A 26,390-nucleotide genomic window follows, 5' to 3' on the forward strand; every position below is an offset into this window, starting at 1 on the left:
ATGACATTGTATAAAGGGATGTAAAGAAACAATAAAGGAGTTTTTAAAACAGCAGCTAAGCGTTTGCCTGCTAACCGAATGGGGGGCAATTCAAACCCACTAGCGGCTCAGCAGAAGTAAAAGACCACACCATCTGCTCCTATAAAGAACACAGCCTACAAAATACCCGTGGGGACAATTCCTCTGCCATGCAGGATTGCCACCAATGGACACAACAAGAACGGCACACAAAGAAGGTCTCCGTGCAAGGGAAAGATAAGTACCAGGTGAGTGTGCTCACACAGCAATGAAGGCGTGCTGAAGAACACCAGGGAACCCACTAGGAGGGGCCCTTCCCTGGATCCAATGGCCTGATTTGAACTCCTACTCACCAAGACTGGGAAACAGTAAATTCTGTCTTCTAAAGCCAAAAAGAGACAAAAGAAAAGAACCACCACAAAATCAAATGAAAAGCTGCTTTTGGGGGTAAAGAGAGAGTAAACTTAATGAACTGCCCATGTACTCATTCATTTAAACATGCGCAACCACGCTCGGAGGTAAGTAATATTTTAATTCCAGTTCATAGATAAGGAAATTGAGGCCCAGGAATAGTAAGCACCTTGCTGATCATCAAGCAAGTTGCACACCCAAGTGTAAGGCAACCATCTGGTCCGGTTGACCTGGCCCTGGCTCAGTTTTAAAACTGGAACCTCCTCAATCCCAGATTGCTCACTCTACCCCAAGTCTCTCAGACCTAGAACCTGTTTCACAGTATCATGAGTAATGGAATGAATCTATCGATTGTAAACAAAGTACAAACCCAATATTAAAACACCCTCTTAGTGTTTTGTCTCTCTCACCTGCACAGAAGGCAGAGCCGTCATAAATGTTGGAGGTCTCCCTAAAAGGGCTGTCTGTGCCGCTCACATCATGGTGGTCCCTGCTCAGGACCACTGGAGCCTGCAGCATAAAAGAATGGGAGATGTCAGCCAATGGCATCCACAGCAGCTGCCCCTGGCGGGCGTGGGCCAGACATCAGGTCCGCCAGAGGCTTCTCGCGTTCCTCCCTTTGGAAAACAAACCTTCGTGCTGTCATCAGTATGCAAACTGGTACACATGGGTATATGTCCATCTATCTATCTATCTATCTATCTATCTATCTATCTATCTATCTATCTATCTATCTATCTATCTATCTATGAAAAGGGTGGTTGTTCAGGTGGATGCCTCATTCTTCTTCATACAATGCAGTTTCTCTGATAACTTCTTCAGCTTACCCATTGGATAAAGATGGTGAGAGGATACAACCCTGGTGGACACCAGTTTTTATTGAAGACTATCCAATTTCTCTTGTTATGTTTGAATAACTGCCTCTTGATCCAGGTATAGATTCCACGTGAGCATGATGAACTCTCCTGGAGATCCCACTTTTTCAATCCTATCCAGAATTTGTTTTGATCCACATGTAGAATGCTTTAGGGCAGTCGACGAAACACAAGAAAGCATCTTTCTGGCATTCTCTGGGCCAAGATCCGACATCAGCAATGCTATCTCTTGTTCCATCTTTGCTTCTGAAACCAGCTTGAATTTATGGCAACTCCTTGTTGATGTAGTGCTGCAGTTATGGTTGAATTATCTTTAACAAAATTTTACTTACATGGGATATTAATGATATTGTTCTATAATGGGTGTGTTCTATTGGATCACCTTACTTGGAAATGGGCATAAATAAGGATCTCTTCCAGTAGGCTGGCCAGGTAGCTAGCTGTCTTCCAAATTTCTTGGCATAGTTGAGTGAGTTCCTCCAGTGCTTTATCGGCTTGTTGAAACACTTCAGTGGATATTCTATCAATTACTGGAGCCTTATTTTTGGCTAATTCCTTCGGTGAGGCTTGAATGCCTTCCTTCAGGACCATTGGTTTTTGATTATATGCTGCCTCTTAACATGGTTGAATGTCAGCCGGTTCTTTTTTGTACAGTGGCTCTCTGTATTCTTTCCATCTTCTTACGATGCTCCTGCATATATTCATATTTGCCCATCGACTCCAATATTGCAACTTGAGGCTTGAATTTTTCCCCTTCACTTCCACATATCCTGAGCATCTTCTACCTTTTGGGTTTTCCAACTCCAGCTCTTTGCACATAACTTTGAAAAGGTTTCTGTTCAGCTTTTTCACTCCATCATTTCTTCTATTTGTCTTAGCTACAGGATCAAGAGCAAGTTTCAAAGTCTGTTCTCACAGCTACTTTGATCTTTTCTCTCTTCCTTTCTGCTTGTCTTCTTAATGACCTCTTGCTTTCTTCATGCAGGATGTTCGCTATGTCATCCTACAACTAGACAGGTCTTCTGTCCTTAGTGTCCCATGAGGCACATCTCTTCTTGACATGTTCTCTCAGTTTGAGTGGGACAGACTCAAGGTCATCATTTGGCCCTCATGGACCTGTTTTAATTTTCTTCAGCTTCAACCTGGACTGACATGTGAGGTGCAGAGACAGCAATGCTGTGTCCCCGTGTCCAGGGCATGGCCCAGGGCAGCTAGGATTAGATGCTCAGCTAAGTGTTGCTGAAAGAGAAGATAATGAACATGATGGCATCCTGTCCACCCTGCTGATAGGAAACCTTAGCTCAGACCCAGACGTGAGAGCCTAGAGGGTGCTCATAGGACCCCACAAACCACAGAAGGGTAAGATCAATGTCTCTGCTGCTAAGGCCCCTAGGCTCCCACAGGGGGTGCATGTCTTCATCCTCATGTGCTTTAATTTCGTTGTCATAAGTGATCTTTAACATGCCTGACTCATCCATGCCGAGACACGCACAGGACCAAGCAAGAACCCACACGAGAAAGGATGAAGGCATCCAATATGTGCCAGGTTCTACTACATCCTGGAGGGCTTGGGGTAGGCCCAAAGGACAATGGGAAAAACCAGCAATATTTGGCATGATTTTGAAAAGGGTGATTTTAAAAGAGGATGGATTAACTTTGTTCTTTCTTCTCTTTCTTTCACTGAAGAGAAAAGCCATGTCAGAGCATGGATTAGAGGTGGGGTTCTCATCACTCAGTAAACACCAGCCCCACGACCAGCCCAGTCACTCACCTACACACGGATACACAGCAGTGCCCCTCCCCCCGCCCCCCCCCCCGAGGAGGAACCCATCCCTTTATTGTCTCTTTCCCACCCCTCCCAGGTCACCTCAGATCATTCCCTTCCAAACTGAAGCCTGGAGGGAGATGGGAAACCTCTGTCCCTAAAATGAAGCAGTTTAGGCCTCAGTCAGGGGAGTGCTCACCCACTGCTCCGGAGGCAGGAGGGACAGCCCCGTGTCCTAGCCAGGACAGGCCATACCAAGGGGGAGAGCTAAGAGCTGACCTCCCAGGGCAGCCCAGGACACTTTACCTTGATCTTCCCATGGGCGATGGCATTGTTTATAGCCACTGCGATGGCCACACGGCCCTTCTGGTCAGAGTACAGGATCCTGGCCTGGGAGCCCACCACCTGCCAAAAGAGGTTTGAGTCCCCGAATGTGGAATGCAGGGAGCGAGGCAACCGTCCCTGGACCCCCAGACCCGGTGCTCAGACAGCAGCCAGCTGGCTCCGAGGAATCTCTCCGTGGAAGCTTGTGACAGTCCCATGATCTCTCCCAGGTGTCCACAAGCCTCTGCTCCCACAAGACCCCCCCCCCCGTAGTCCCTCACCTAAGGGCTCCCCCTGTAAGAACCTCTAAAACTCTGGCTCCGTCTGGCTGTATGCATGACACATATAATGAATGGGACTCTGCAACCCTGTCAAAATGGTAATCTCCACACCCAGTGCCCATGCTCCTCTGGGCGACGCGGAGCCAGCCCTCAGCTGTGAGTGCTCGAGAGAGACACCGCTGCCAGCGCCACAGACTCCACTTCACAGAGAGGCTGAGCAAGCCTGCCTCCATCGCGCAGGGCCAGGTGACCTGGTCAGGACTCAGGCTGCCGTGATATCTGTCCTCGGCGCGGCCGAAGGACCCCGCGGGGTAACGGATGGTGGTGGTTCCCCGGAAAGGAGGGCTCCAGGGACAGGAGAAGAATCACTGCGAAGCCCAGAGGTTCTCATGTGGGTGATTGCTGAAGGCATTTTGGGGTGTTGCCGTCCTGAGAGGAGGCCAGGGGTGCTGCTACCGCGCCAACATGGGTCCCACGGCCAAGACTGCTGCTACCTGAGATGCCAGCAGTCCTGAGGATGAGAAGACCTGCTTTCCATCAAAGCATGCAGGTGTCGACTGCAAGAGTCTATCCCGGGAGAGGGGCGAAGGGCTGGGAGACCAGCAAGTGCATGGGTCTCTTGCCCGGCTGAGCAATGCAGCATTCAGAGCTCAGCCTCACTGCACCCCGGGCTTGGTCTCACGATGCGTCCTTGTTCCCCATGTCAGCCGCCTCAAATCCTTTGGGGGAAACGGCCTCTCCTCTAAGTTGGAGTAACAGGTAGTCTCAGATTTCCTCAACCCAGAAGCTGCGGAGGCACTGGTACAGGACTGACAGCTGGGTCAAGCTGTACCGGAAGCTCAGCGAAATGGAGCAGAGTTTTCACGTGGGATTACCTTCTGGGCTAGCCATCATGGCTTCTGTTTTTGTTTTGGCTTGGTATGGCCTTTTATTTTTTATCGTTTTATTGGGGGCTAGTATAACTCTTATCATAATCCATCCATCCATGCACTGTGTCAAGCACATCTGTACATTTGTTGCCCTCGTCATTCTCAAAACATTCTCTCGCTACTTGAGCCTTTGGTATCAGCTCCTCTTTTCACCCCTCCGTCCTCCACCCTCCCTCCCTCATGAACCCTTGATAATGTATACATTATTATATATTTTTTCATGTCTTACACTGACTCCTTTCACCCACTTTTCTGTTATCCCCCTGGGTTATAGGTAGATCATGCTGATTGGTTCCCACTTTCTCCCCCCACATTCCCCTTACATTCCTGGTATCGCTACTCTCAATATCAGTCCCGAGGGGTTTATCTGTCCTGGATTCCCTGTGCTTCCAGCTCTTATCTGTACCTGTGTACATGCTCTGATCTAGCCAGATTTATAAGGTAGAATTGGGATCACGATAGTGGGGGAGGGGCGGTGAGGAAGCATTAAAGAACTAGAGAAAAGTTGTATGTTTCATCAGTGCTATGCTGCATCCTGACTGGCTTATCTCCTCCCTGTGACCCTTCTGTAAGGGGATGTCCAATTGCCTACAGATGGGCTTTGGGCCTCTACTCTGCCTCCCCCTCATTCAATGATATGAAGTTTTTGTTTTGGGTCTTTGATGCCTGATACCTGATCCCATCAACACCTTGTGATCACACAGGCTGGTGTGCTTCTTCCATGTGGGCTTTGTTGTTTCTTGGCTAGATGGCTGCTTGTTTATCTTCAAGGTTTTAAGACCGAAGATGCTATATTTTTTTATAGCTGGGCACCATCAGCTTCCTTCACCACACTTGCTTATGCACATACTTGGTCTTCAGCAATCGTGTCCGGAAGGTGCACATCATGGAATGCCAATTTAATAGAACAAAGTGCTCCTGCGTTGAGGAAGTACTTGAGTAGAGGGTTGGCCATCATTTCAAAGGAGAGAAGCCACTGCAATACACAGAGCAAGGACAATCTCCGAAAAGCTTTAGCTCACAAATAGGAGGCGGGCTCTGCTCACCTGCCTGCAGCAGAGTCTGGGTACCTCTCCACATACGCTCACCCTTCCACTCTCTGAAGCACCAGTCTCGCTGGGGCCCTCCCTCGAGGCTTTGATGCTCTCCCCCCACGTCTCACTCCCAGGGCCCCTCATCCACTGGGGCTGACCTGAAGTATATCTCTATCTCCAGCCCTCACTTTCCCTTGACCCATTGGACTTGGGTTATTTTGAACTCAACATGTCTGAGAAACCTTTGTTGGCACAGGGGTTCTGTAATTGAAACTTGCATGCAAACCACTGCATACTTGGCAGAAGTAGGAGAGGAGGCTTCGTGAGTACAGAGGTCTAGGCAGGTGTGGGCAGTCCTCTTCTGGCCTCTGGCCACCAGAATCCGAGGCCCAAACCACAGGAAATCATGCATCCTCTTTGTCTTTTGTTCTCCTAGGCCCCAAGTCCATACCCCCTCAGGGCCTTTGCATCTGCCACTTCCTCTGATGGTCATGTGGCCGCCTCTCTCTCAGTATCCAGAGCTCAATCCGAAAGACAACTCGAAGAAGGTTATTTGGCCCATCTCTCGGAAAGTAGCACCAAGCCCACATCTCCCTGGCTTGTTCCCTTCCTCCTACTTCTGCCCATAGAAACTAGACAGGGGCCTGCCTGTCGATGCAACAGGACACACGGCACCGTGCCCAGTACACAGAAAGGGCCATCGAAGGACCCATTCACTGCTGCCCACAGTGCAAGGACTTTCGAGTGATCATCTCCTCTCAGAGGCAGCTTGTGGCATCAGAAAGGCTCAGCCACTTGCCCAAGGTCAACTAGCTGGGGACATGGTGGAGCAGTCTAAACCCAGACAGCTCGGCTCCAGAACCTAGCATGAGGCTCCTGGCATGAGGCTGCCCCTTGGGAAAGTGTTTGTGGACTGACAGAGGAGGCATGACTTGGCTGGCCTGCCCCGGAGTCCTGGAGCCCCTTTGCCTTCTGAAGGGCCCTGGGAAAGATGCTGCCACAAGTCTTCCTAGCAGTGGGGGTCAGAGGACTGTGAAGTCACTCAGGGTCCTGTGTCCAACCCTTTCAAGGCTTAAGACTTACGTCCCCAAGCCCAGGTCAATGGCGACCTCCTTTGAGGGGCCGATGCAGGCAGTTCACCAGACAGCTACAGCCTCACCCCTGCCCCTAACGCCCACCATCAGCAATCAGCCAGGCGCCCAGCCTCTCACCAGTTGGTGCTTGGCAGCCTCTTTGATCCAGCGGATGTTGTCCAGATACTGCAGTTTCACGGAGGAGCTCACTGCGGGTGGAAAAGGGAGAGGACTCTCAGGGTCCCCAGGGCCCCCAGTCCCCATGGGTGCAGATCTCCCCTTATGCAGACCAGGACAGGAGTCAGAGAACCCCCAGAATGCTAGCACCTGTCCTTCTCTGACTTGACCTGTGCAGGAGGAAAGGGGCTTGTAGGGGGGATTTGAGGGGTGCTAAGCAAGGAAAGAGGAGGGGCAAATCCTTCAGAAGAGATAGGACTCTTAGGCTTGGTGTTGGCTCTGGACTGGCTGGGGCCTCTATCTACTCTTGGGGTGTCCCTTGAGGAAGTATCATCAGAGCCTGAGGGGGTGAGCAGTGTTCTGTGGGAAGAGAGGTGACAGTCACTCTACAGCAGGTTGCATGCAGGCTCAGGAAGGAGAGGGAAGGTACCGGGCACAGGCATCACGGGGATGGCCCACACTGTGAGACCCGAAAAGTCAATCAGCAATGAGGTGGGCCAACAGGAGACAGCCATTCACATCCTTGCTTACAGGATGAAGCTGGCCCCTGAACACTCGATTCCAGCCCCACGATATAGACCTGGGACCAGATCCCTTGCCTGGGACTTCCCATAGTCCTGACTCTGGAAACAAACAATGTCAACGGTCACAAGAAATACTCATAATCCACACACTATGTAGCTCAGTGCTGATGCACTTATCCCCCTCAGTAAGTACTTATGTTATGCTGACTGTATGCAGACACCAGCTAGGCATTGGGGAGCAATGAATGCTCTGTGCTATGCAGAGAGTCAGAGTGGGTGAGACGGCAGTGACCAAGAGGGGTGAGCCAGGGGACCAAGGAGCGGTGTGCTTGTAAAATGTCTCCTGAGGCCTCCTCTGGTTTGAGCCTAGCTCCAGGGAGGGAAGCCTGCGGCACGGCGAGAACTTTGATGGGGGCTGTGACAGAGCCATAATGGGGCCGTGTTGGGGCCATGACGGGATCATGGGGGAGGTTGTGAGGAAGGTTGTAATGGGGCTCTGGTTCGGACATGATTGAGGGTGTATTTGGAGCATGATGAATTAGGGCACGACGGGGCCTTGCAGGACCACAATGAAAGGGGTGAGAGGAGTTGTAATTGGGGCATGATGGAGCATTGGTGGCTATGATGGTCTTCATGATGAAGCCATGATGGAGCCGTGATGGAGCCATGAAGGAGCCATGAAGGAGCCATGGTGGAGCCATGATGGGGAAAGTGATGCAGGCTGTAAGGAGATCGGTACATGGGTCTAGGATGAGGGCTGTGATGGAACTTGGATGAGGGTTGTGAAGGGGTGTGAAGGTGCCTACGATGATATGGTGCTGTGGACCATGATGGGACCATGATGGGAGTGTGATGGAGCTGTGGTTGGGGCGAGATAAAGATGTACTGGGGACGTTGATGAAACTGTGGTGGCCAATGTGATAGGGCATGATGGATCAAGGCAGGATTGAGATAGGGCTGTGGTGGTGGCATGATGTGGGGAGTGATAAGGGACGTGATGGGTCAATGACTGAAGAGTGTGGGGTCATGACGAGTCCATGACGGGGCCCAATGGGGCTGTGATGAAGGAGGTTGGGCCCAAGAAGGGAACATCACACACTGGGTCTGTGGCTGCTCAGAGATGGGCACCCTGCATGTGAGTTTTCGCTGACCCAAGCGCTGACTGCCCCTTTAAACCAAGAGATCCTGGCTAGACAGAGACTGGGGTGAAATGTGGGCCTGCACCCCTCACCCCACAAAATCATTGTGATAATAAAAGAATCAGGGCCCACTGTTGCCAATGAGAAGCTTTGGGCCACAGGCTCAGAATAACATTTGGGGATTAGGCTCTTCCACAATCCCCTCAATAAGACCCTTCCTTGGTAGAGCCCACCGAGTGCCCTCCAGATGCCCAAGGCCCCTTGAGTTTGGGGTCCAGGGCAGAATTTTCCACAGCGGACGGGCCCTTGTATGGGGAGACACTCTCCATGGAGACAGGACTAGAGAACCGCCATTTATGAGCAGCCCCTGATGGTGTTACCTCCACCAGCAATGGCCTTCTCTAGCACAGAGGTCGCCAGCTGGTCTGTGACAGCCAGGTCCTGAGGATCCCCTGATGTGCACACCCAGCGGAAAGGCCCAAATCCCTGGGAGAAGATGTCCCTGTAAGGACAAACAGCCATCACATTGGGAACACCTCGTTGGCATCGTTGTGACCTAAAGAGGGTGATTAGTAGATACTCTGGAGCAGAGGGTAAAGACCAAGTGGGGGTGGGGGCCACAGTGTGAACTCCCATATCAAAGGAATCTTCCACTTCCAGACTTCATGCCAAGGCGCTTACCCCGAAATGGAACATGAAGCTTTGGAGCTGCACATTGGCTGGCACCAAGAAGCCCAACTCAGCCCAGGCCAGGCTGGTCAATCAGGTAGCTCCCCCCCAGCCCCAACTTTCCTATGCCCCGGTCCCTCCAGTGGTTCTGAATCACCACAGCCCAGGCCTGGCTGCTCCACACCTGGCTCCACCACCCTACCCTGCGCATCTGCTGTGTCCCTTAGTGAGCCTAAGCCTGGGGCGCAGACCGGGGGTGACTGGGAAAGCTTGTTTGTCAGCATACTCTCTCTTTGGGTCTTGCCTGCACATTTTACATTTGAGAGACGACCTCATATAATTGGTCTCTCCCTGCCCTTCCCGATCCCCTCTCACCTCTTACGTTCTCCTTTCCTCCCTGCCCCCCCGCCGTCTCTGCCTCTTTCTGCCCCTCAAACTCCACTCAAACCCCTAGATACTGCACTGATTAGAACTTAGGCCCCATTTAGGTCTGAAGCATGCACCTCAGAAGAGAGCTTGCTACTGACACCAGGGGCCCTTTTCCATGAGCCTGGGGGGGCTGCGGGGAGGCCTTTCCATGTTCCAGCCTCTCTTCCCCTGCAATTGATAGTGGAAATCACTTTAACACTGGGCGGGTCTCATGGCAATAGCCCTGGTGATGGTCAGAGGATTCAACTTCCCAACCTACTGTCCAGAACAAAAGCCAGGGTTTTGGGAAGGTGTGGGCAGCACTGGTACCCTGGACCTGACCGCCACGCCTTCACTTACCCCATAATATGCTGGACATACGACGGGTAGCGGAACTCTGTCTTCTCAGCCCCTTTCTTGCCCACGTCAGCTCCTGTGGACACATCACCCAAGCACAGTCACCTGGATGCCAGAGATAGCAGGCCTGGGGGCCACCAGCGAGGATGCGGGGCTGCCTCCCATGAGGACACACACGGACATCACCAGGAGCAACCATGAGAAACAGGTTTGGTAGTCAAAGAGGGCACAGGAAGCTGACACAGTTGTTTTCATCCAGAGAGGGGAAGAAGACCCCATCTCATTCAAGGTCCAGCAGGGAAGAAAGTCGGGTACAGAATGACACCTGGTGCGCTGCCATTTGTGGGTGGCCAAGGGGGAGGGAGAGAGGGGCGGATGCACAATTTCCCGCAGAGGCAAACCTGTCTCACACTGAGCACTCGGGCACACTCCCAGAGGAGCAGAGTACAGCAGACAGGCGGGAAGGGAGACCTCCTTGTGCATCTGTTTGTCCCTTTCGACAAACATTTTTCTGCTATGACAAAGCACACAAGCAAGGCTGCATGCTGGAAACTGGAATGTGGCCTGAGACATGAACCCAAACTCTTCTGGATGCTTTTCTGTTGTGAAAGTCAATGAAGAAACGGAGGCTCAGAGGGCTTATCTGCACAGACTTCCCGAAGACCCAGGGAGGGCCACGAGACACCAGAAAGCTTCTGGCCCTGGTTCCTGGGCCCTGACCCTGACTTCTCTCCCTGAGAGAAGGCGTCACTACGTGTCCAGAGCCTCTCTGCCCAGCACTGGCGTCCCCACGCTACCGGCCACCCTGCTCCTCTCACCTGCTCGCTGGGCCTCCAGGAGGAAGGCATTGCCATAGTCCCAAAAGAAAAAGTTCTCCTGGGCCAACCTGTTGATGGCGGAGACCTGTCTCCTCAGGCTGCAAGGAAAAGCCCTGTCAGATCCAGTGCCCCTGCACCCTCCTGCCCCATCACCTGGAGAGCTCTCTCCTCCCTGCGCCCACTCACGTTGGCCCCCAAGTCTTCCCAGCCGGCTAGCTCCTTAGTCCTCTTTGCCCTTTCACATCAGCTGGCCGCCCCCTGGACGCACATTGTCTGACAACCACCCCGCTCCATTGTCCACTTCCATCAGCGTTCCCTGAGCTTCCACTGCAGAAGCAGCTGCACTGGGCATTTTGCAAATATTCTTGACTTATCCCCTCCCCCACCCCCCCAACAAAAAAATCCCCCTGACTCCCATCTGGCAGAGGAGGCTCAGACAAGCTGAGGGCTTGGCCCAAGATTGCACAGCTAGCGACTAGGGAATGGGGCTCTCCCCAGAAGGCTTTCCCCGTCCCACAGGGGGTGTGCATGTGCGTGTGTGCGTGTGTCTACCTGTTCTTGGGCACACACATGCCTACACACACACACACACACACACAGTAGCCGGGCACAGCACCTCTCTTGCATGAGGCCCTTGAATGCCGCAGGGTTGGAGGCCATGAGGCTCTGGGCCTCTGAGAAGCCAAGCTGCACCGGGTAGTAGCCCCCATTGAAGGGGTTGTGACAGGAGGTCTGGTCTGACCCGAGATCCACCAGGAGCTCCCCCGTTGTGTTCAGCTCGTGCACCAGGCGCTCCCTGGGGGAGACAGGGGCATGCACGCAGGGAAGGGGAAGGCCAAGGCCCCAGGGCAGGGGGTGATGAGCCAGGGGCTGCAGCACATTTGCCAGCCCGTGGTCTGTTCTCAGAGATCACGTCTGGTTGGACTTTCCCTTCAAAAGAGCGGGCCAGCAGAGCGGGGTGAGCTCAAGCAAGGAAGCCCAGCCCTAAGAGGCAAGAGGGTCCCCTGGGTCCCCAAGGCTGCCACATCCAGCCCTCACCCCTACTTACCAAAGAGCCACCACGTTACCATGGTAGCCAAGGCTGAGCACTTCCTTCTTATTCCTGGCTTCCCTAAAGGGTACAAGATCAGACCACACTGCTCTGTCACACCTGTCCATAGCTGCTGGGGGACAAACCTCCACTCCCACCCATACAGATAGAACACAAATGATTTTGTTCTAAAAGCCCAACTGGCTCCGCAAGGTCTCGTGTGTTAGTGCGGGCCAGTGTCAAGGGTCAACACTGATGGGGAGCAGGAGACTCCACCTGTAAGGCAGGTGGGACAATGACCTGAATTATCATGCTGATCATCCCCCAGGAGATTCGTGGAATTAGGGTTATTGCTACTAGAACGACAGTGGGGATTTTTCTAGAACTCACTGAAAGGGATCCTGAAAATTAAAGAATTCACCAAGAAATGAGTCAAAAATTAGAATTTAAATCTCAGCTGAGTCTTCCCCAGCTCAGTGGTCAGTAATTCAGCAAGAGAGTTGGCTTAAGTCCTTACGGCAGTAGGTCAAGCCTCCGTGAACAGATTTTGTTCTCTGTGCGCAGTGTGCACACGCATGTGTGTGCATGTTCATGTGTGCCTGCATGTGCGTATATGGTATGTTCTCTTGAACATGCATATGTGCATGTGTATGTGTATGTGTGTCAGCAGGAATTAATTGGGTCACACTTTATGTGCATGACAGGGGTGAAAAGACATGCAAGGCGATGTTTAAAGGTGATAAAAATATCAGTTGTGGGAAATGGGTGTATACGTATGAGAGGGGTAGAGCCCACATGCCAAAACACATGAACCTGGACAAGATTCCCATCAGGCAAGGCCTTCAATGCCACATAAGGAATTTCCAATTTCTCCTATCATGAATGAAGCATTATTTGAGAATTGTTTAATGACTGTTGGTATGATGAGCTCAAAGTGATAATTTAGAGAGATCGCTATCAAAAAACATAAGAAGGCCACTGGAATTTCTTCTCATAGTATCTTCTCAACTGCTGTGCACATTTGAAACCATGGCTACAGCCTTACACTAGGTTTCAGTCTCCCTGGTGATTCCAACTGCAGCCAGGGTCGAAACCCCCAACCCGACTGCATCTTCCCAAACAGACTCTCTCTGCACCGCGAAGCAAAGGGACGGGGAGATAATGCGATTGATTGAGAGTGTGCACGTTGGACAAGAGGTGGTCTCTGAAGTTCACAGAAAAATAAAGTAAAACGAGCTGGATAGAAAACGTCAACACCGCAATAAGAAAGACATTTCCAGAGATGCAACTTAGAAAGACAATGAGATCTCATTTACCCTAGAGTCAAGGAAAAACTCAAACAAACAAAAACATAACAAAGGCTGGTGAGCAGGTGAAGAGGCTGGAACCTCAGACACTGCTGGCGGGACAGAACGAGGGTGTGACCACTGGGGAACGTGGTGTGACCACTGGGGAACGTGGTGTGACGTTTGCTCAAAAAGTTGGGCATAGAAATGCTACCTGACCCAGCAGTTCCTCTACTTGGTATTTTCCTCGAGAACTAAGTACTATAGCATGAACGGATGTGTGCACACCCCTGTTCCTTGTAGCACCGCTCTCAAACACACACGCACACACATGCGCGCGCACACCGACGCACGCACGCATGCGCACACACGCACGCACAAACACACACGCACACACGCACGTGCACACACACGCATATGAGCACACACACGCACGTGCACACACGCATACGCGCACACACACGCACGCACACACACTCACACGTGCACACACGCGTGCGCACACACGCGCACACAGGAATAAAATCACCTAAACGCCCATCAGTGGAAGAATAGATCCACAAACGCGGATACAAAAACACAATGGAAATGCAGCGATGTTAAATAAAGAAGAGCGCACATCTGTGAAACAACTCATCACATGGAGGAATCTGGAGGTCTTTGTGCTCCGTGAAAAGTTAGTCGATCACAAAATGACCCACACCGTAGGAGGCCACTACTACAAAAAGTCAATAAAAAGTTTCCAAACGAAAACTTGGCTAATCGTGACAGGGGCACATTAAGGGAAAACACGAGGGGCACCTCCCTCCCTTGTACCAGGATGGGGCTGGCTGCTGGCCCCACAGCAGGGAGGAAAATAAGGCGTATTCTGTGCGAAAGTGGGGACCGTCTTTCAGGCATACTCAGAGAAGTATCTGAGAATCTATCCATGTCAGTGTCTGACCACTGAACATACAATATCCAGTGACATTCTGCACAGTTGCAATAATAGGAATCAAAGTTTTAGAAGAACAATTGAACAAGAAAGGTCCTTCCTGTGTTATCCCTACTGTAGACTTGACTTGGGCATCTGCTTGTGCCCAGGTTCCAGGCATCACCCAAGTCCCCCCTCAGAGCTGCCCCATCTCTCGCCCTCCATCGGGACAGACAGGCTCGGTGTCTGGGCTCTGGATTGAGCTCAAAGCTGTACCTGAGTCTCTGGATGCAGTGGTCCAAGCTGTCAGTCACCTCCATTAGCCAGCCTTGCTTGTGGCGCTTCATAAGGGCTGCTTTATCCACCTGGGACCACAAGACACAGCTAGTTGGTTACCTATACCCAGGGGTCTCCCTTTCAACCCAGGAGGGTGGCACTGCCCACATCCATCACCTGTGTGTCTAGTCTCAGGGCACCTGATGAGCTACCTCCTCTTTTTTTACTCCCTCTACTGCCCTTCTTATTAACAGAACCCAGATTTTGCCAGGGGACATTGTGCTCAGCCTAGGAGATAAACCACCTGGAACCCCCACAACAATCCTCCCCACGCCTCCCAGCCTCCTTTGCAGATAAAACCATCGCTTGATTCCGTACTGACCGGCGAAACAAAAGGTGTCAAGAGGTCTGTGAGCTTATCCCTTCCTTCCTTTTAAAATGGCTAACCCTCCCTTCTTCCTGCTTGGACTGCAGACGGGATGGCTGGGGCAGCCATTCTGTATTTAAGAGGAAAGCACACGGGTCTCTAGCGATTGTGTAAGAAAAGCCGCAGGTGTTGGGGTGAGTGGGGAAGCGGGGAGAGGTGGGCGTGGGCGAGCGTGAGGAGAGAGGAGAACCAGGCATGAGGGGGAGTGGCAGGGGAAAGAGAAGTGGGTATTGGGCGAAGTGGAGGGGGAGAGAGACATGGGGACGTGAAGAAAATGATGGAGGAACAAAGGGGGAGAGGAGAGGCAAGGGGGGGAAGGAGTGGTGGGAGAGAAGAGAGGTGATCGCAGAGGAAAGATGTTCTGGAATGAGGTGTTCTGTCCCCTGTAGCCAAATGTGCTTCTCACAGCTAGGACGGGATGGCAGGCTTTCGTGTCAACTCAGCCCAGGCCGTCCGAGTGAGCATCACTGCACCTCATCTCAAAGCCCCCTGCCTGCCTTGAAGAGAGATGCCTGCCTCTCAACTTGAGTCCTAGGAGTGGTTTGAGCTGGGGAGAGTCACACGCTGTTGTCTTCTCCCTTCTGTGTTTCAGACACAGTACTGGGTTTGGGGCATAAGGCAGGGTACAGGAAAGTGACACCGAAGGTGACAGCATGTTGGAAAACCAGCCAACGGGACTAGACAGTGCCAGGCGATGCACATACGAAAGGCAAGAAACGATGCTGCCAGCCAGTGAGGTCGGGGAGGGTCAGCGCAAGAGAGGAGTGAGGGACAGGAGAGATGAGAGGTGGGTACAGATGGCAGGGAGGCGGTTGTGAAGAGGCATGGAGCAGAGGGGTGGGTGTCCGGTAAAGAGGGGAGTGAGCAGAGACCGGTGTTGGGTAAGTGGGAGAGAGGAGAGGGAGGCCCGTGTGGGCTGAGCATCTGCCACACAAAGGAAATAAGGAGACAAAGAACACAGATCAGGAACCCACACTCACCTCTGCTATCACCCCGATGCACCCTACAATGACTGCAGCCTTTGCCTGGGCTCCGCTCATGCCGCCGAGTCCAGAGGTGACAAAGACCTTCCCAGTCAAGTCCTCGAGGCCCAGGTAGCGGCGCCCAGCGTTCAACAGGGTGAGCTAAGGAAAGAAGAGGCTGGAAGTGCCCACCTCCCACCCTTGAGACCAGGACCCACCCCAAGAGCAAGGTGTGGTCCCCTGCCTCTCACCACTGTGCCGTGGACAATTCCTTGGGGACCGATGTAGCAGTAGCTACCCGCTGTCATCTGGCCATACCTGCCCACCACAGAGAGGACAAAAGGAACATGAGTGAGCCCAGCAACCACAAGCAGCTCTGGAGGCAAGCACTTTATGCTTTTGAAATTAATTTTTAATTAACAGGAACACAGCCTACTTGTTAAAAAAAACAAATTCTATATAAAACTAGAGTCTCCTAAAGTTGGTCCCTTCCAGTCTCCAGAACTTTTACAAACAGACTCCCACCCGTCTTAAATGCTGTACTATAATTGGTTAAAAACCAATTTGGAAAACATTGGGTCCTGACTACTGAAGCCAAACAGCTGTAAATGCTCCAACACTTAAGTGTGATGGTGTGGGATTGTATCAACTAGACACTCCTGCGTCAGGGTAGGGGCAAAGCCCGACCTATCCACTGGGTCATACAGCCTGATTGACTTTTGAGGGTTAAGATTAGACTGTAGTCCCACAGTCTGCACTGAATGCTGGCAACACAGGGACGCGTGGCTTTAACCTTCAAAGGTGTGTGACCATCACCTATGAGAAGAGTGGTAATATCATTCCCAGCCCCAAGGCAGCCCCAGTTGACCTTCTCAGGGAACCATGTGCTCCCAAGGGGATGCCCCTGGTGGGGCTCACAACCACTCCAGAACTCTACCCTGCAGCTAATCCCACCCTTCTGGGGCCAGGGGGAGAAGGTTTTTATTACTGTTCCTTCTTTCCAGATGAAGATACCACATTTCAAGGTCACACAGGAATGAATGGTGGAGCTGAAAACGGATCTTCAGCCTCTCTAACTCCAGCCCTTGGTGCTGAAATGGCAAGCTGCTTGTCCCCCCGCCCCCAAGAGCATGCTGGGAACTAAAAGTGTGGGGTCAAAAGTGTGCCCAGTGACACCCACAAAGGTCAGATAACCCCGGTGTAAGGTAGAAATCTGCCAGAGAAGAAAACTCAGATATTTTCCACTAAAACAAGTCATTGGAAAGTAAGACCACTGAACCCCATCAAAGACAGAGCGCTTTCGAGACCCAGAAAAGCAAAGCAGTCTTGTTCCGGGGTCTCACGGTTTCACCGCGTACTTAAAACGTTGACACCAATCGCTAGATCATACCTCTCCTAGTCACCCCATCTTTGAACTGACGTAGCCTCGACTGATGACCTGTGACCACCTGTTTCCCATCTCCTCATCAGCATTTTCATTTTTATCAGCTTGAGAAAGCGCTGTTTTATTTTATTTTTAATCATTTTATTTGAAGCTCTTACTGATATCAGAACATGCCATAGTTCAATCACATCAGGCAGTGTTGTCCAATCGCTACCACGATCTGTTTCAAAACCTTTTCTTTCTACTTGAATCCCTTCATATCAGCTCCCCTTTATCCCTTCCATCCCCAACCCTACCCCCCAGGGACCCTTATTTTTTCCCTTCTATAGTAGTTTTTTGCTTGTTTGTTTGCCATATCTTACAAAATTCAATATAGCCATTCACATACAAGTTGGTGGGTCAGGCCCATCAAGAGGGGTTGGGTTATACAGTCATCAAGGCTACAGAAAAGTGCTATTTTAATTAGTATTTTTCAGATCGCTTATCTTGGAAGTCTAAAGCTTTTCCATTTGCATCTTTCTTCACTGAGTGCCACACAGCACGTGCACAGCCTCCCTGGTGCCTCCAGCTCCACTCTCCTTAACTCAAACCTCTTGAGTCTGAAACAGAAGCACCACATCCCGGCTGGGAAGTGGTGGAGCCAGAACTCAAACCACGTCTCTTAGATTCCATGGCTGTTCTCGCTGCTGGGCACACCGAAGAGGTTTCCGGGGTCTTCAGCAGCAGCAACACAAATAACTCAGGACTAACCCAAAAAAGCGAGTGAGTTCCTGACTTGGCCGGTTTCTCCACAAAATGGGTCAGGGAGGGACGATTTCCAGAGCAAATGGCGGTGACTGTTATCACTGCCCCGTAAAATATCATCCCAAGCTTGCCTTAATTGCCTCCCAATTCTATAGTGTTGGCCACATTTTAAAGTGCTTATTATCCTGGAGTTATGCCCCAAATATGGATGAATCTGGACATTCACCACAGCTTTCTTTATAATTGCAGAAAACGGGAAACCATGGCACAGACGCGGACAGTCAAACACGAATACGTTAGATCCCTGTTTGTTTGCTCACTTACAAGTCTAAAAATTATAGGCCTATCTATAAAACCATAGGTAACGTGTGAAAAATGAAATTACTTATGATGCAGGGGAGGTACCTGCGAGCATTTTTCAAAATGGCATTTCATCGGGCCACATGGCTGTGGCGATAATGGGAAAAGTGACTTACATAGTGACCCCCAAGGCGAAGAGCTTCTCGTACGTGGCCCTGGAGGAGTAGTTGGGAATGGCCTAGAAAAGTGGGAGGAGAGTAGGCAGGGGGTACGCGTGGCGGCACTTGGCCCTCCTCCCTGTCCCAGCATCTCCCTGCCGTGAAGCCCAGCTACAGGTGTTATATGACCAAGTCATGCCCCTTCTCTTTGGACCCACCATTCCATTGGTGATGACCAGCCGTGGGGCATCAGGGCTACTGGGGAAGAGGCCCAGCGGATGTCCACTGTACATGACCAAAGTCTGTTCCTCTGTCATCTTCGACAAGTAGGACATGAGCAGCCAGAACTAGAGGAGATTGAAGAGGAATCGCCTGTGAGCGTGTGCCTCCTGTCCAGGGCATCCCAGCGACCAACCTAGCCCAGAGAACTCTTGGCCAGCCCCACCAGGCTCGCCCAGGCTGCATCCCTCCATCCACCCAGGACTTTCCCGGGGCTCCTGGTGCCTCCGATCACACAGCTCCTCCCCACTCCTAGAAGCTTGCACATCCCCAAACAAGCTCTGAGGGTGATACTGCAGGCAGCAGGGAGGCGGCAAAACAAGCTGCTTGGTAACAGATCTGCACATTTCCTCTAAGTCAGGAGAGCTAAGGAAACCAAAGCTCATGGGACAGGGCGTCCCCCCAGTTATCTTACCTGAGCCCAGTTGTTGAGTACCTGCCCATTTCCTCCATAGGTCACGAGCTCCTGGGGAAACTGGAGAAGACACAGATCCTCTGGGACAGGGCAGGGGAGGGTCTCATGGGCGTGCGGGAGGGGAAGTCCGTTCTGCGACCAGGCTGAGGGCTCCAGTCAGAGTTAGGATCATAGCGGGGGCTCAGGCCAGGGGCAGTGTCAGCCTGGGTCCAGGGTCGAGTCAGAGCCAGAGCCAAAGAAGTTCTCGCCAGTGGATGCAGTGATTAGTCTCTAAATGTATCGCCCTCAAGAATTCAGGGAGCTACCCCCCCAAAGGTTCCCCTTTGTCTGATATGGGCATTTGATCTGTGGCCAGGCTCTCCCTGAATGCTCATGACGGGCCTGTGGGGGCAGCCCTCATGGCTCAGCTTGGTGGCACTCGCCCAGTGGTGCCACACAGTGCTTGGACCAAGGCTGGTCTGAACAGCGAAGTTGCTACGTGTTAAGCATCCCCAGACTTCAGAGACACAGTGTGATGAAAGAATGTTGAGTGTCTCCTGCTACAATGATCTTATTTGGGCTGCATCGGGCTGCTAAGCTATAGTATTGGGCTACATCAAAAATATGTCTTATTGGGTTACATCAAAAATATATCATTACAGCCACTTCCACACTTTCATTTTAATTCCCACGTGGTTACTAGAAAATTTTGACTTGCATGCATGTCCTGGGACCAACGTTGAAGCACCGGTCTTGATGTCAAGCCCTAATTCCACAAGAGTTAACATCGGGGACATACCCAGGAGCCGCACCTTGGCAACTCCCTGCGACTCGATCGGCATGTAAAAATTAAAGCGCTGGGGATGAGACATGCCGTTTCTCAGGTTCTGGTTCTTTTGGAGTGTGCTGGGCCAGGGGCTGTCTCCAGACGCAACAGGCTTGGGGGCGGGGCTGTTACCTGGGCCACAGCTGGGTCCAGGTTGTTCATGATCATGTGCATGATGGCTGCGGCTGCCTGGGTCCGGCAAGGGTACTGCTCAATGGGGTAGGCCCTGGAAGCAGAGTGCAGCGCAGGCACGGTGACTGAAAGGCTCCTGACTCCTCCCTCGCCCCACATGCAGGTTTCACTGGTCGTTGCCTTCCCACCTACCACGCAGGCGTGAAAGGCAGGGACTAAGGCAGCACCCGCTGGCCTGCCTGTGAGGTTATGGAACCACCGAGGAGCCCATTCAATGCTTAGGTAATTTGATCGAGTCCCACACTTTCAGGGATGGAGAGCTCATCCCTAACCCCCCTACTGGCAGAAACCAACAGGGAGAAAGTGGCTATTGATGCACAACAGGCTATTGATCCACCTCCTGAAGCCTTTCTGTCTGGTAGCAACTGACTCATTGCTTTCTTCCAGTCATCCAACAGAGACTTCTTGGCCATCAGTTCTCCAGAGAGCATCAGGCTGGGAACCCGAGCATGAATGAGAGGAGACTCCTGTTCCTGGGATCATCCAAATACCGTCTGGGCTTCTGACACATTCCCCAATCACGTTCTCAAAGTGAGGTTCTGGGACCAGTCCCGTCACCTGAGAACTAACCATTGGAAACACAGACTTCACCCTCCACCCAGCCCTACTGAGATAGTTAGCGTTGATTGTGCCAACACGGCCAATGAACACATGTGGGATTAATTGAAGGGCAGAGAGATAAATGGCTCGGCGAGCCTCGCCTCTCTTGGCTCTTGCTCTTTGGTCATTGGACCAGTGTGAGGCTGCCTTGTTCTGTGCTTCCATTTGCAAGCTACACTACCTGTGGGACACCTAACCCGTGGACTGTGTCGCTGTAATTTGAGGTTCCTTCAAGACCTGCTCCGCCACACCATTTGAATTTACATCTCTTGAGCTTGCGACTGTCGGACCGTGTCATCTGGCTGATTGTTGGTGACCTGCCTTGCTGTTTGCTGCCTGTGGCTGGATAACCTGAATTGCTCTACAGAGGATTATCCAGGGGCCCTCAAGACTTGAAGGACTGCCAGTGTCTCACAACTGTCTCATGGGAGTGAGTTGCACTGAGCACTGAGTTGCACTGCTTTATAATTTAATTAACTGTATTTCTTATGTTATCTATCTCTCTGTATGAACATATATAAAATTATTAGCGTTCTGGTTTTGTTTCTCTAGAGAACCCAGTCTAACACACCTACAGAATCAGAAATCAGAGGGAGTGGTAGAGTGCGGGACCCTGCGTGCTCATGCACCAGGCAGGTATTTGAAGACACCGGTAGAGCTCCCTAAAGTGTGTGAAGGACTCTTGGGTAGACTCCTGAGACTTGTGGTTATAATTGATAATTATATACAATTTGGCTGTATATTTGCCTGACACTGACTGCCAGGACAGGTGGGTCAGGACTGAGAATGTTTAGCCCTCTCTTTATGCCAGGCCAGGGGACCATGGTCCGTCTCAGCTCCAGACTCAACTGTTGACAACACAGCACCCTCTTCTCCCCCACCCCAAAGAGGGTGATCTACTCAGGACCCCTTTCTTCCTCCCAATTGATTTGCCCTCCTGCGCTGACGCTCTAGGATCCCTGGCCACCAAGGGTTCTCCCCTCACGTTCCCCGGGCTCACCTCATCTCAATGCTGGGGCAGAACCGGTACATGTAGATGTGCCCGTACAGACGCAGCTCCTGGGCGAACTCAGGAGCCAGCACCTCCTGGACATCCGGGGGGAAGTAACGGAGGGCATTCTTCAGTGCCAACTGGGGGAAGATAAGGAAATGAGGAGAGTGGCAGGGACTCTGATCAGGCTCCCTGGGCCTCCACGATGTGCCAAGCATCCTCCTTCCTCATCGGGATTTGCCTATGCTCCACTTAGAAGTTGATCACCCCAACCCAAAGACCTCTGGTTCTCATTCCAGGCCCGTCCACGATGTCACCTCCTGCAGGAAGACCTTCCTGACTGCACCTCCCACGAGATCGGGAATCCCCCACCACCATCTGTGGGAAAGTAACACGGAGGGAAATATGACTAGGACGATGTTCACTAACTTATAACAGAAGGAATCTGGAAAGCTAGTAGTCCACAGTAGAAAAACCACCACTTTGGTAAGTTAGAGATAAATTCCAGGTACATGATTGTGTGTTAAATATTATTCCCACAGATTCTCCCCTAACAGCTATGCTGCCTGAAAGTGAGCACATGGTTGATTTTATCTCCCTATGGAAGCAGACATTTTTTGCTTCCTCCTCCTATCCCCTCTCATTCCTTCTCCCAATGCAGGTATTAGGGTTCCTCACCTGTGAGCTCAGGGACTTCACTGTGGTTACCGCCCACCTTGTGACGTATGTAAGTATTGAATATGCTTGTCTTATGGCTACCTCTAAATATCCCAAGACAGTAATGACTCTCTCTCCCTGCGCGGACCTGGCCATCCCGGAAGTGAGCATGTTACCATGAAATGTGTCTGAGTCCATTATTTTATTCTCTTTCCTATCCCCTATGACTTTGTGATGATCTTTATATATTATAGCCGTACAATTGTGCCTATGGGCCCCTCAGTTGCTAGAGGCTGCTTTATTCGGACAACTATCTTTGCTGATTTCCCATCCCAGGCATCAGCTGCTTGGCATCAGGTGGGGTCAAGGGGGATGAACTTGCAGCAAGGTACAGACAACACGGGGAGCCCCTGGGCTGCAGACCCAGTGGGCAGCAGGAGTGACTCGAGATCATCTGGCAGTTCTGCACAAATGTCTCATGTCTCCCTCTGGACAGAAGTAGGCCTGCCAGACAGCTGTGAGGCAGGTGCAGTGTAGACAGTAATCCGGCTGGGCAGTCTGGGACCTTGCCCACTGCACATCTGTAGCACGGGATGGAGCTCTAACCAGATATGGGGATACCAGTACAGAGCCTGGAGCCAGGGATTGGAGGTAAAGAGAAAAGAAAACCTTTCCAAGGGCCTCACATCCAACCAGGAGAAAAGTAACTCAGACTCAGGCACCCACTGGCGACTCTCCTCTACGCAATCTTGAATTTCCTGGAGCACGCCAAGCCTATTCTTGCCCTCAGAGCCTTTGCGGTTCCTCTTCCTGTACCTAAGCCCAGGTGACATCATGGTTACACAATGGACTGCTAACTGCAAGGTCAGCAGTTTGCAACCGCCAGCCTTCCCTTGGGAAAAGGACAGGACTTTCTACTCCTGTAAAAAGTTACACTCTTGGAAACCTGCAGGGGCAGTTCGACCCTGTCCTATGGGGTCCCTATCAGCCAGCATTGACTTGATGGTGGGCAATTGGGTTTGTTTTTGTTTTGTGTCTAAGCCCACCCAGTTTCTTAGAGCGTTTGTGTCTACTGTATACACTGGAGTATAAGCCAACCCGAATATCAGCCGAGGCACCTACTTTTACCACAAAAACTGGATTTAAAAATGTGCTGAAAAACTCGGTTTATACATGAGTATATACGGTATGTTTGTTCCGGGCGGGAGGGGGTAGGGGGCGGGGGCTCTGTGAATGGGCTATAGAGACCTCCAGTCAAAGGATGCTTTATGGCGTGCAGCTGCTATGCAGAGCTTGCAGCAAGGGTGAACACTGAAGAAAAAGTTTGCATTGGGATCCACAGCAGGCACTCTCTATGTCCCAACAGGACCCCAGATACACAGACAGCCGCCCTTCGCAAGGATGAAGAAGCAAGACGTAGCCTTTCCACCTGGGTTCCAATCGAGTTCTTTCTAGCCGGGTTCTAAATATACCAGTTTCTTTCATGTCACTGTTTGAGAAATACTAATTGCAAGCCCTAAACTGCTTTCACAATGTCTTAGGAGGGGCGGGTGAAGTTTGAAAACCACCTCTCTCACAAAGGGCAAGTGCTTGTCCATGACTGGGCCCAGCTCCACTCTTCACGAAGGACTAACTAGGGAAGGCCTGGCTCACCACGCTGATGTGTCAAGGACTTCAACATATCATCCAGATAATTACATAACACAACCCCCAGGGGTTAGTGTGAACATTACCGACTGCACAATGTTAGTTGCTAGAAAGGACGCAGCCATTCTTAAAGGCGACATGTCTGCAAGGCTACAAGTAGCTCCATTTGATCTAAATTCAAGGCTAAATCTGTGCCGGAAACACACACAACATCTCTGAAGTGGGCCTTGGATTCAGTGCTCCGAATCTCAGATGGGGACAGTTCCCTCTGCTAAGATGAAGAGAGTGGTATTCACTGAGGTGCTGACCTGGGGTCCCACTGCAGGCTGAAAGGCAAGTCCAGAGTCTCTGTGAGTCCTGGCAACCTGCGCAGAGCTGCACATCCTCCTGTGACCCTTCCTGTGGAGGGAGGAGCACCTCTAGGCAGAAGCAAGGTCCCAAGAACGATCTTCCAGTGGGTACCAGGCTGGGATGCTAACCACAAGGTCATAAGTTTGAATGCACCATCTGCTCCTTGGGTTTTCTACTTCTATAAAAACAACCTCATCAACCCACAAGGACAGTCCAGCGCCCCTTGTTCTATTCTGTCCAACAGGATGGCTGTGAATCAGAATTGACTTGACGGCAGTGAATCTTATCATTGGTTTTTTTGTTTTGCTTTGTTTTTGAAACAATGGCTTTAATCAGACAAGGAAACGAACCTCTTCAGAAGTCAGGCGAGGGTGGGGGATCCCTGCAGCAGCATGGGGTGGGTGGCTGTAGGCACCTTTGAGAAATCTCTGGGGAGGGGCAGGGAGGGACTCACAGTATTGAAAGGGGTTTCCAATCCTACAGGACAGTCAGGTGTTGGATATTTCCATACACCACAGCCACCCCAGGAGCACCCAGGGCTGACGGTCCTTCTGGTCTGTCCACTGAGGGGCACAGGTCCTGAGCACATGCATAAGCCCTGCTCAGGCTGGGCCAGTCAGGCATGTGGGAACTTAGCCTTCAGTGGCGCTCTTGGCTCTACCCCCAGAGGTCCCACTCTGCCATCTCTGTGCCTCTAGGCTCCTCCCTGGAGTGGAGGGAAGTGTCCTCCCCAAATGGCCTTGCTCGTCTCTCACACTGTCTTAACACGCAGGCTCCAGGCCTGGGACAGAACTGGTGCCGGGCTTTGACCGCTTGTAGGTGTCACCCATGCAGTATGAACTGGAACCAAGAGCCTGTGTTGTGGGTAGGCGAGGGGCTCTGGCCAGGGAGGGGCACTCCCCACAGCAGCAAGAGGGGCCGGCTGGAAGTCAACATGTCCTGTATAGAAGCCGAATGCCCAGGTGACCGGCAGTGGCACAAAAGTCTGGCCTGGTTTTGTCATTAGGGCAAACCAGCCAGAAAGGAGTGCCCAGGCTGCCTACTTGTGGCAGGTCAGCACCAGGTCCTTGTTCCCCAGGTTAGTGACTGCCAAGATCAGCAGCTTCCAGGTGTCCTCAGCGAAGGCACAGTTACTGACAATGAAGAGGCAGAACAGGACCGGGAGGTCAGAGCAGGCCAGCAACAGGAGGAGAGGGAGTCCCACCTTGAGCAGGAAGAACCACCCCTTAGACTCTCCAGTGAGGGCAAAGGGGCAGGAAGTGGAGGTTATTGGGATGGGGTGTGATGTGGTGATGCCCTACAGGCAAGGGCTCATGGACAGGGACTTGCGGTCCGGCAACAGATTCTCCAAGAAGAGGTAGAGTGGCTGTTGAAATGGCAGAGGAAGACTTGTCCCAGGTCATGGCCATGAACCCCAGGAAAGGTCCCATGGGGTACCAGCCGCTGCAGGGGATGTTACCCTACCGCCGCCCCCCTCACTCCCCAGGCTGACATCCACAGCCAGGCATGCCCAGAGCCAGGGTAAGGGCCACCAAGAAGGCAAAGAAAGAGGAGAAGTCTTCCTGGTCCCAGAAGGTGAAGGCGCTACAGGCAGAGAGGGAGCCAAGGGCATGGCGGCGGGAGCAGTTGAAGTTGAGGCTGTGGCTGAGAAGGCCAGCTCAGCCATGAAGGCGTCGGGGCGGGGGGGGGGGGCAGGACTACGAGTGCCAGGAGGCCATCCTAGAGGCACAGGCACAACAAGAACTGCCCGCCAGCTGGGGCCCTGTGCACGTAGGAGGCCAGCAATGGCAGTGCCAGCAGCAGCTGTCCCAGCCCGGTGCCCACACCCAGCCCTCGAGAACAGCCTGACACCCAACCTCTCTGACCCAGAGGCTGCTTTGCTGATCTTTGACACGAGCACCAAGGTGTCCAAACAGCAGGGCAGGAACACATTGTGCAGGACAGAATGAAGAGGGCCAGGGAGCCATCGACCTGGGCTGTTGACGATGGGTTACACTGTACAGCGATTGTGAGGCTGGCACAGGACCAAGCAGTGCTTTGTTCTGTTCTGTTGCACACAGGGTCGCTATGAGTTGGAACTGACTTGACGCCACCTAGCAGTTACAACCATGTCATTCTGGGAGGAAGACGAGACCGTCTGCTGTAGAGATGTCCACTCTCAGAAACCATGA

General features: G+C 51.9%; 1 protein-coding gene and 1 pseudogene across 1 annotated transcript in view; both read right to left on the bottom strand.

Annotated features, from left to right (window-relative positions):
* Window positions 1-26,390, bottom strand: part of UROC1 (urocanate hydratase 1) — a 40,659-nt gene that overhangs the window by 10,350 nt on the left and 3,919 nt on the right. The window contains exons 2-17 of the mRNA XM_075550793.1: window positions 21,574-21,704; window positions 19,914-20,007; window positions 18,977-19,036; window positions 18,501-18,629; window positions 18,301-18,362; window positions 15,948-16,014; window positions 15,715-15,858; window positions 14,308-14,396; window positions 11,851-11,913; window positions 11,419-11,598; window positions 10,803-10,900; window positions 9,988-10,060; window positions 8,931-9,052; window positions 6,849-6,919; window positions 3,376-3,474; window positions 840-939 (exon numbers count right to left, since the gene is read on the bottom strand). Coding sequence (XP_075406908.1) covers window positions 840-939; window positions 3,376-3,474; window positions 6,849-6,919; window positions 8,931-9,052; window positions 9,988-10,060; window positions 10,803-10,900; window positions 11,419-11,598; window positions 11,851-11,913; window positions 14,308-14,396; window positions 15,715-15,858; window positions 15,948-16,014; window positions 18,301-18,362; window positions 18,501-18,629; window positions 18,977-19,036; window positions 19,914-20,007; window positions 21,574-21,704 — 1,582 coding nt within the window. The remainder of the gene's footprint in view (window positions 1-839; window positions 940-3,375; window positions 3,475-6,848; window positions 6,920-8,930; window positions 9,053-9,987; window positions 10,061-10,802; window positions 10,901-11,418; window positions 11,599-11,850; window positions 11,914-14,307; window positions 14,397-15,714; window positions 15,859-15,947; window positions 16,015-18,300; window positions 18,363-18,500; window positions 18,630-18,976; window positions 19,037-19,913; window positions 20,008-21,573; window positions 21,705-26,390) is intronic.
* Window positions 24,971-25,885, bottom strand: LOC142448540 (transmembrane protein 180 pseudogene; annotated as a pseudogene).

The sequence above is a fragment of the Tenrec ecaudatus genome, chromosome 5, assembly GCF_050624435.1.
Source record: "Tenrec ecaudatus isolate mTenEca1 chromosome 5, mTenEca1.hap1, whole genome shotgun sequence".
NCBI classification, from domain to species: domain Eukaryota; kingdom Metazoa; phylum Chordata; class Mammalia; order Afrosoricida; family Tenrecidae; genus Tenrec; species Tenrec ecaudatus.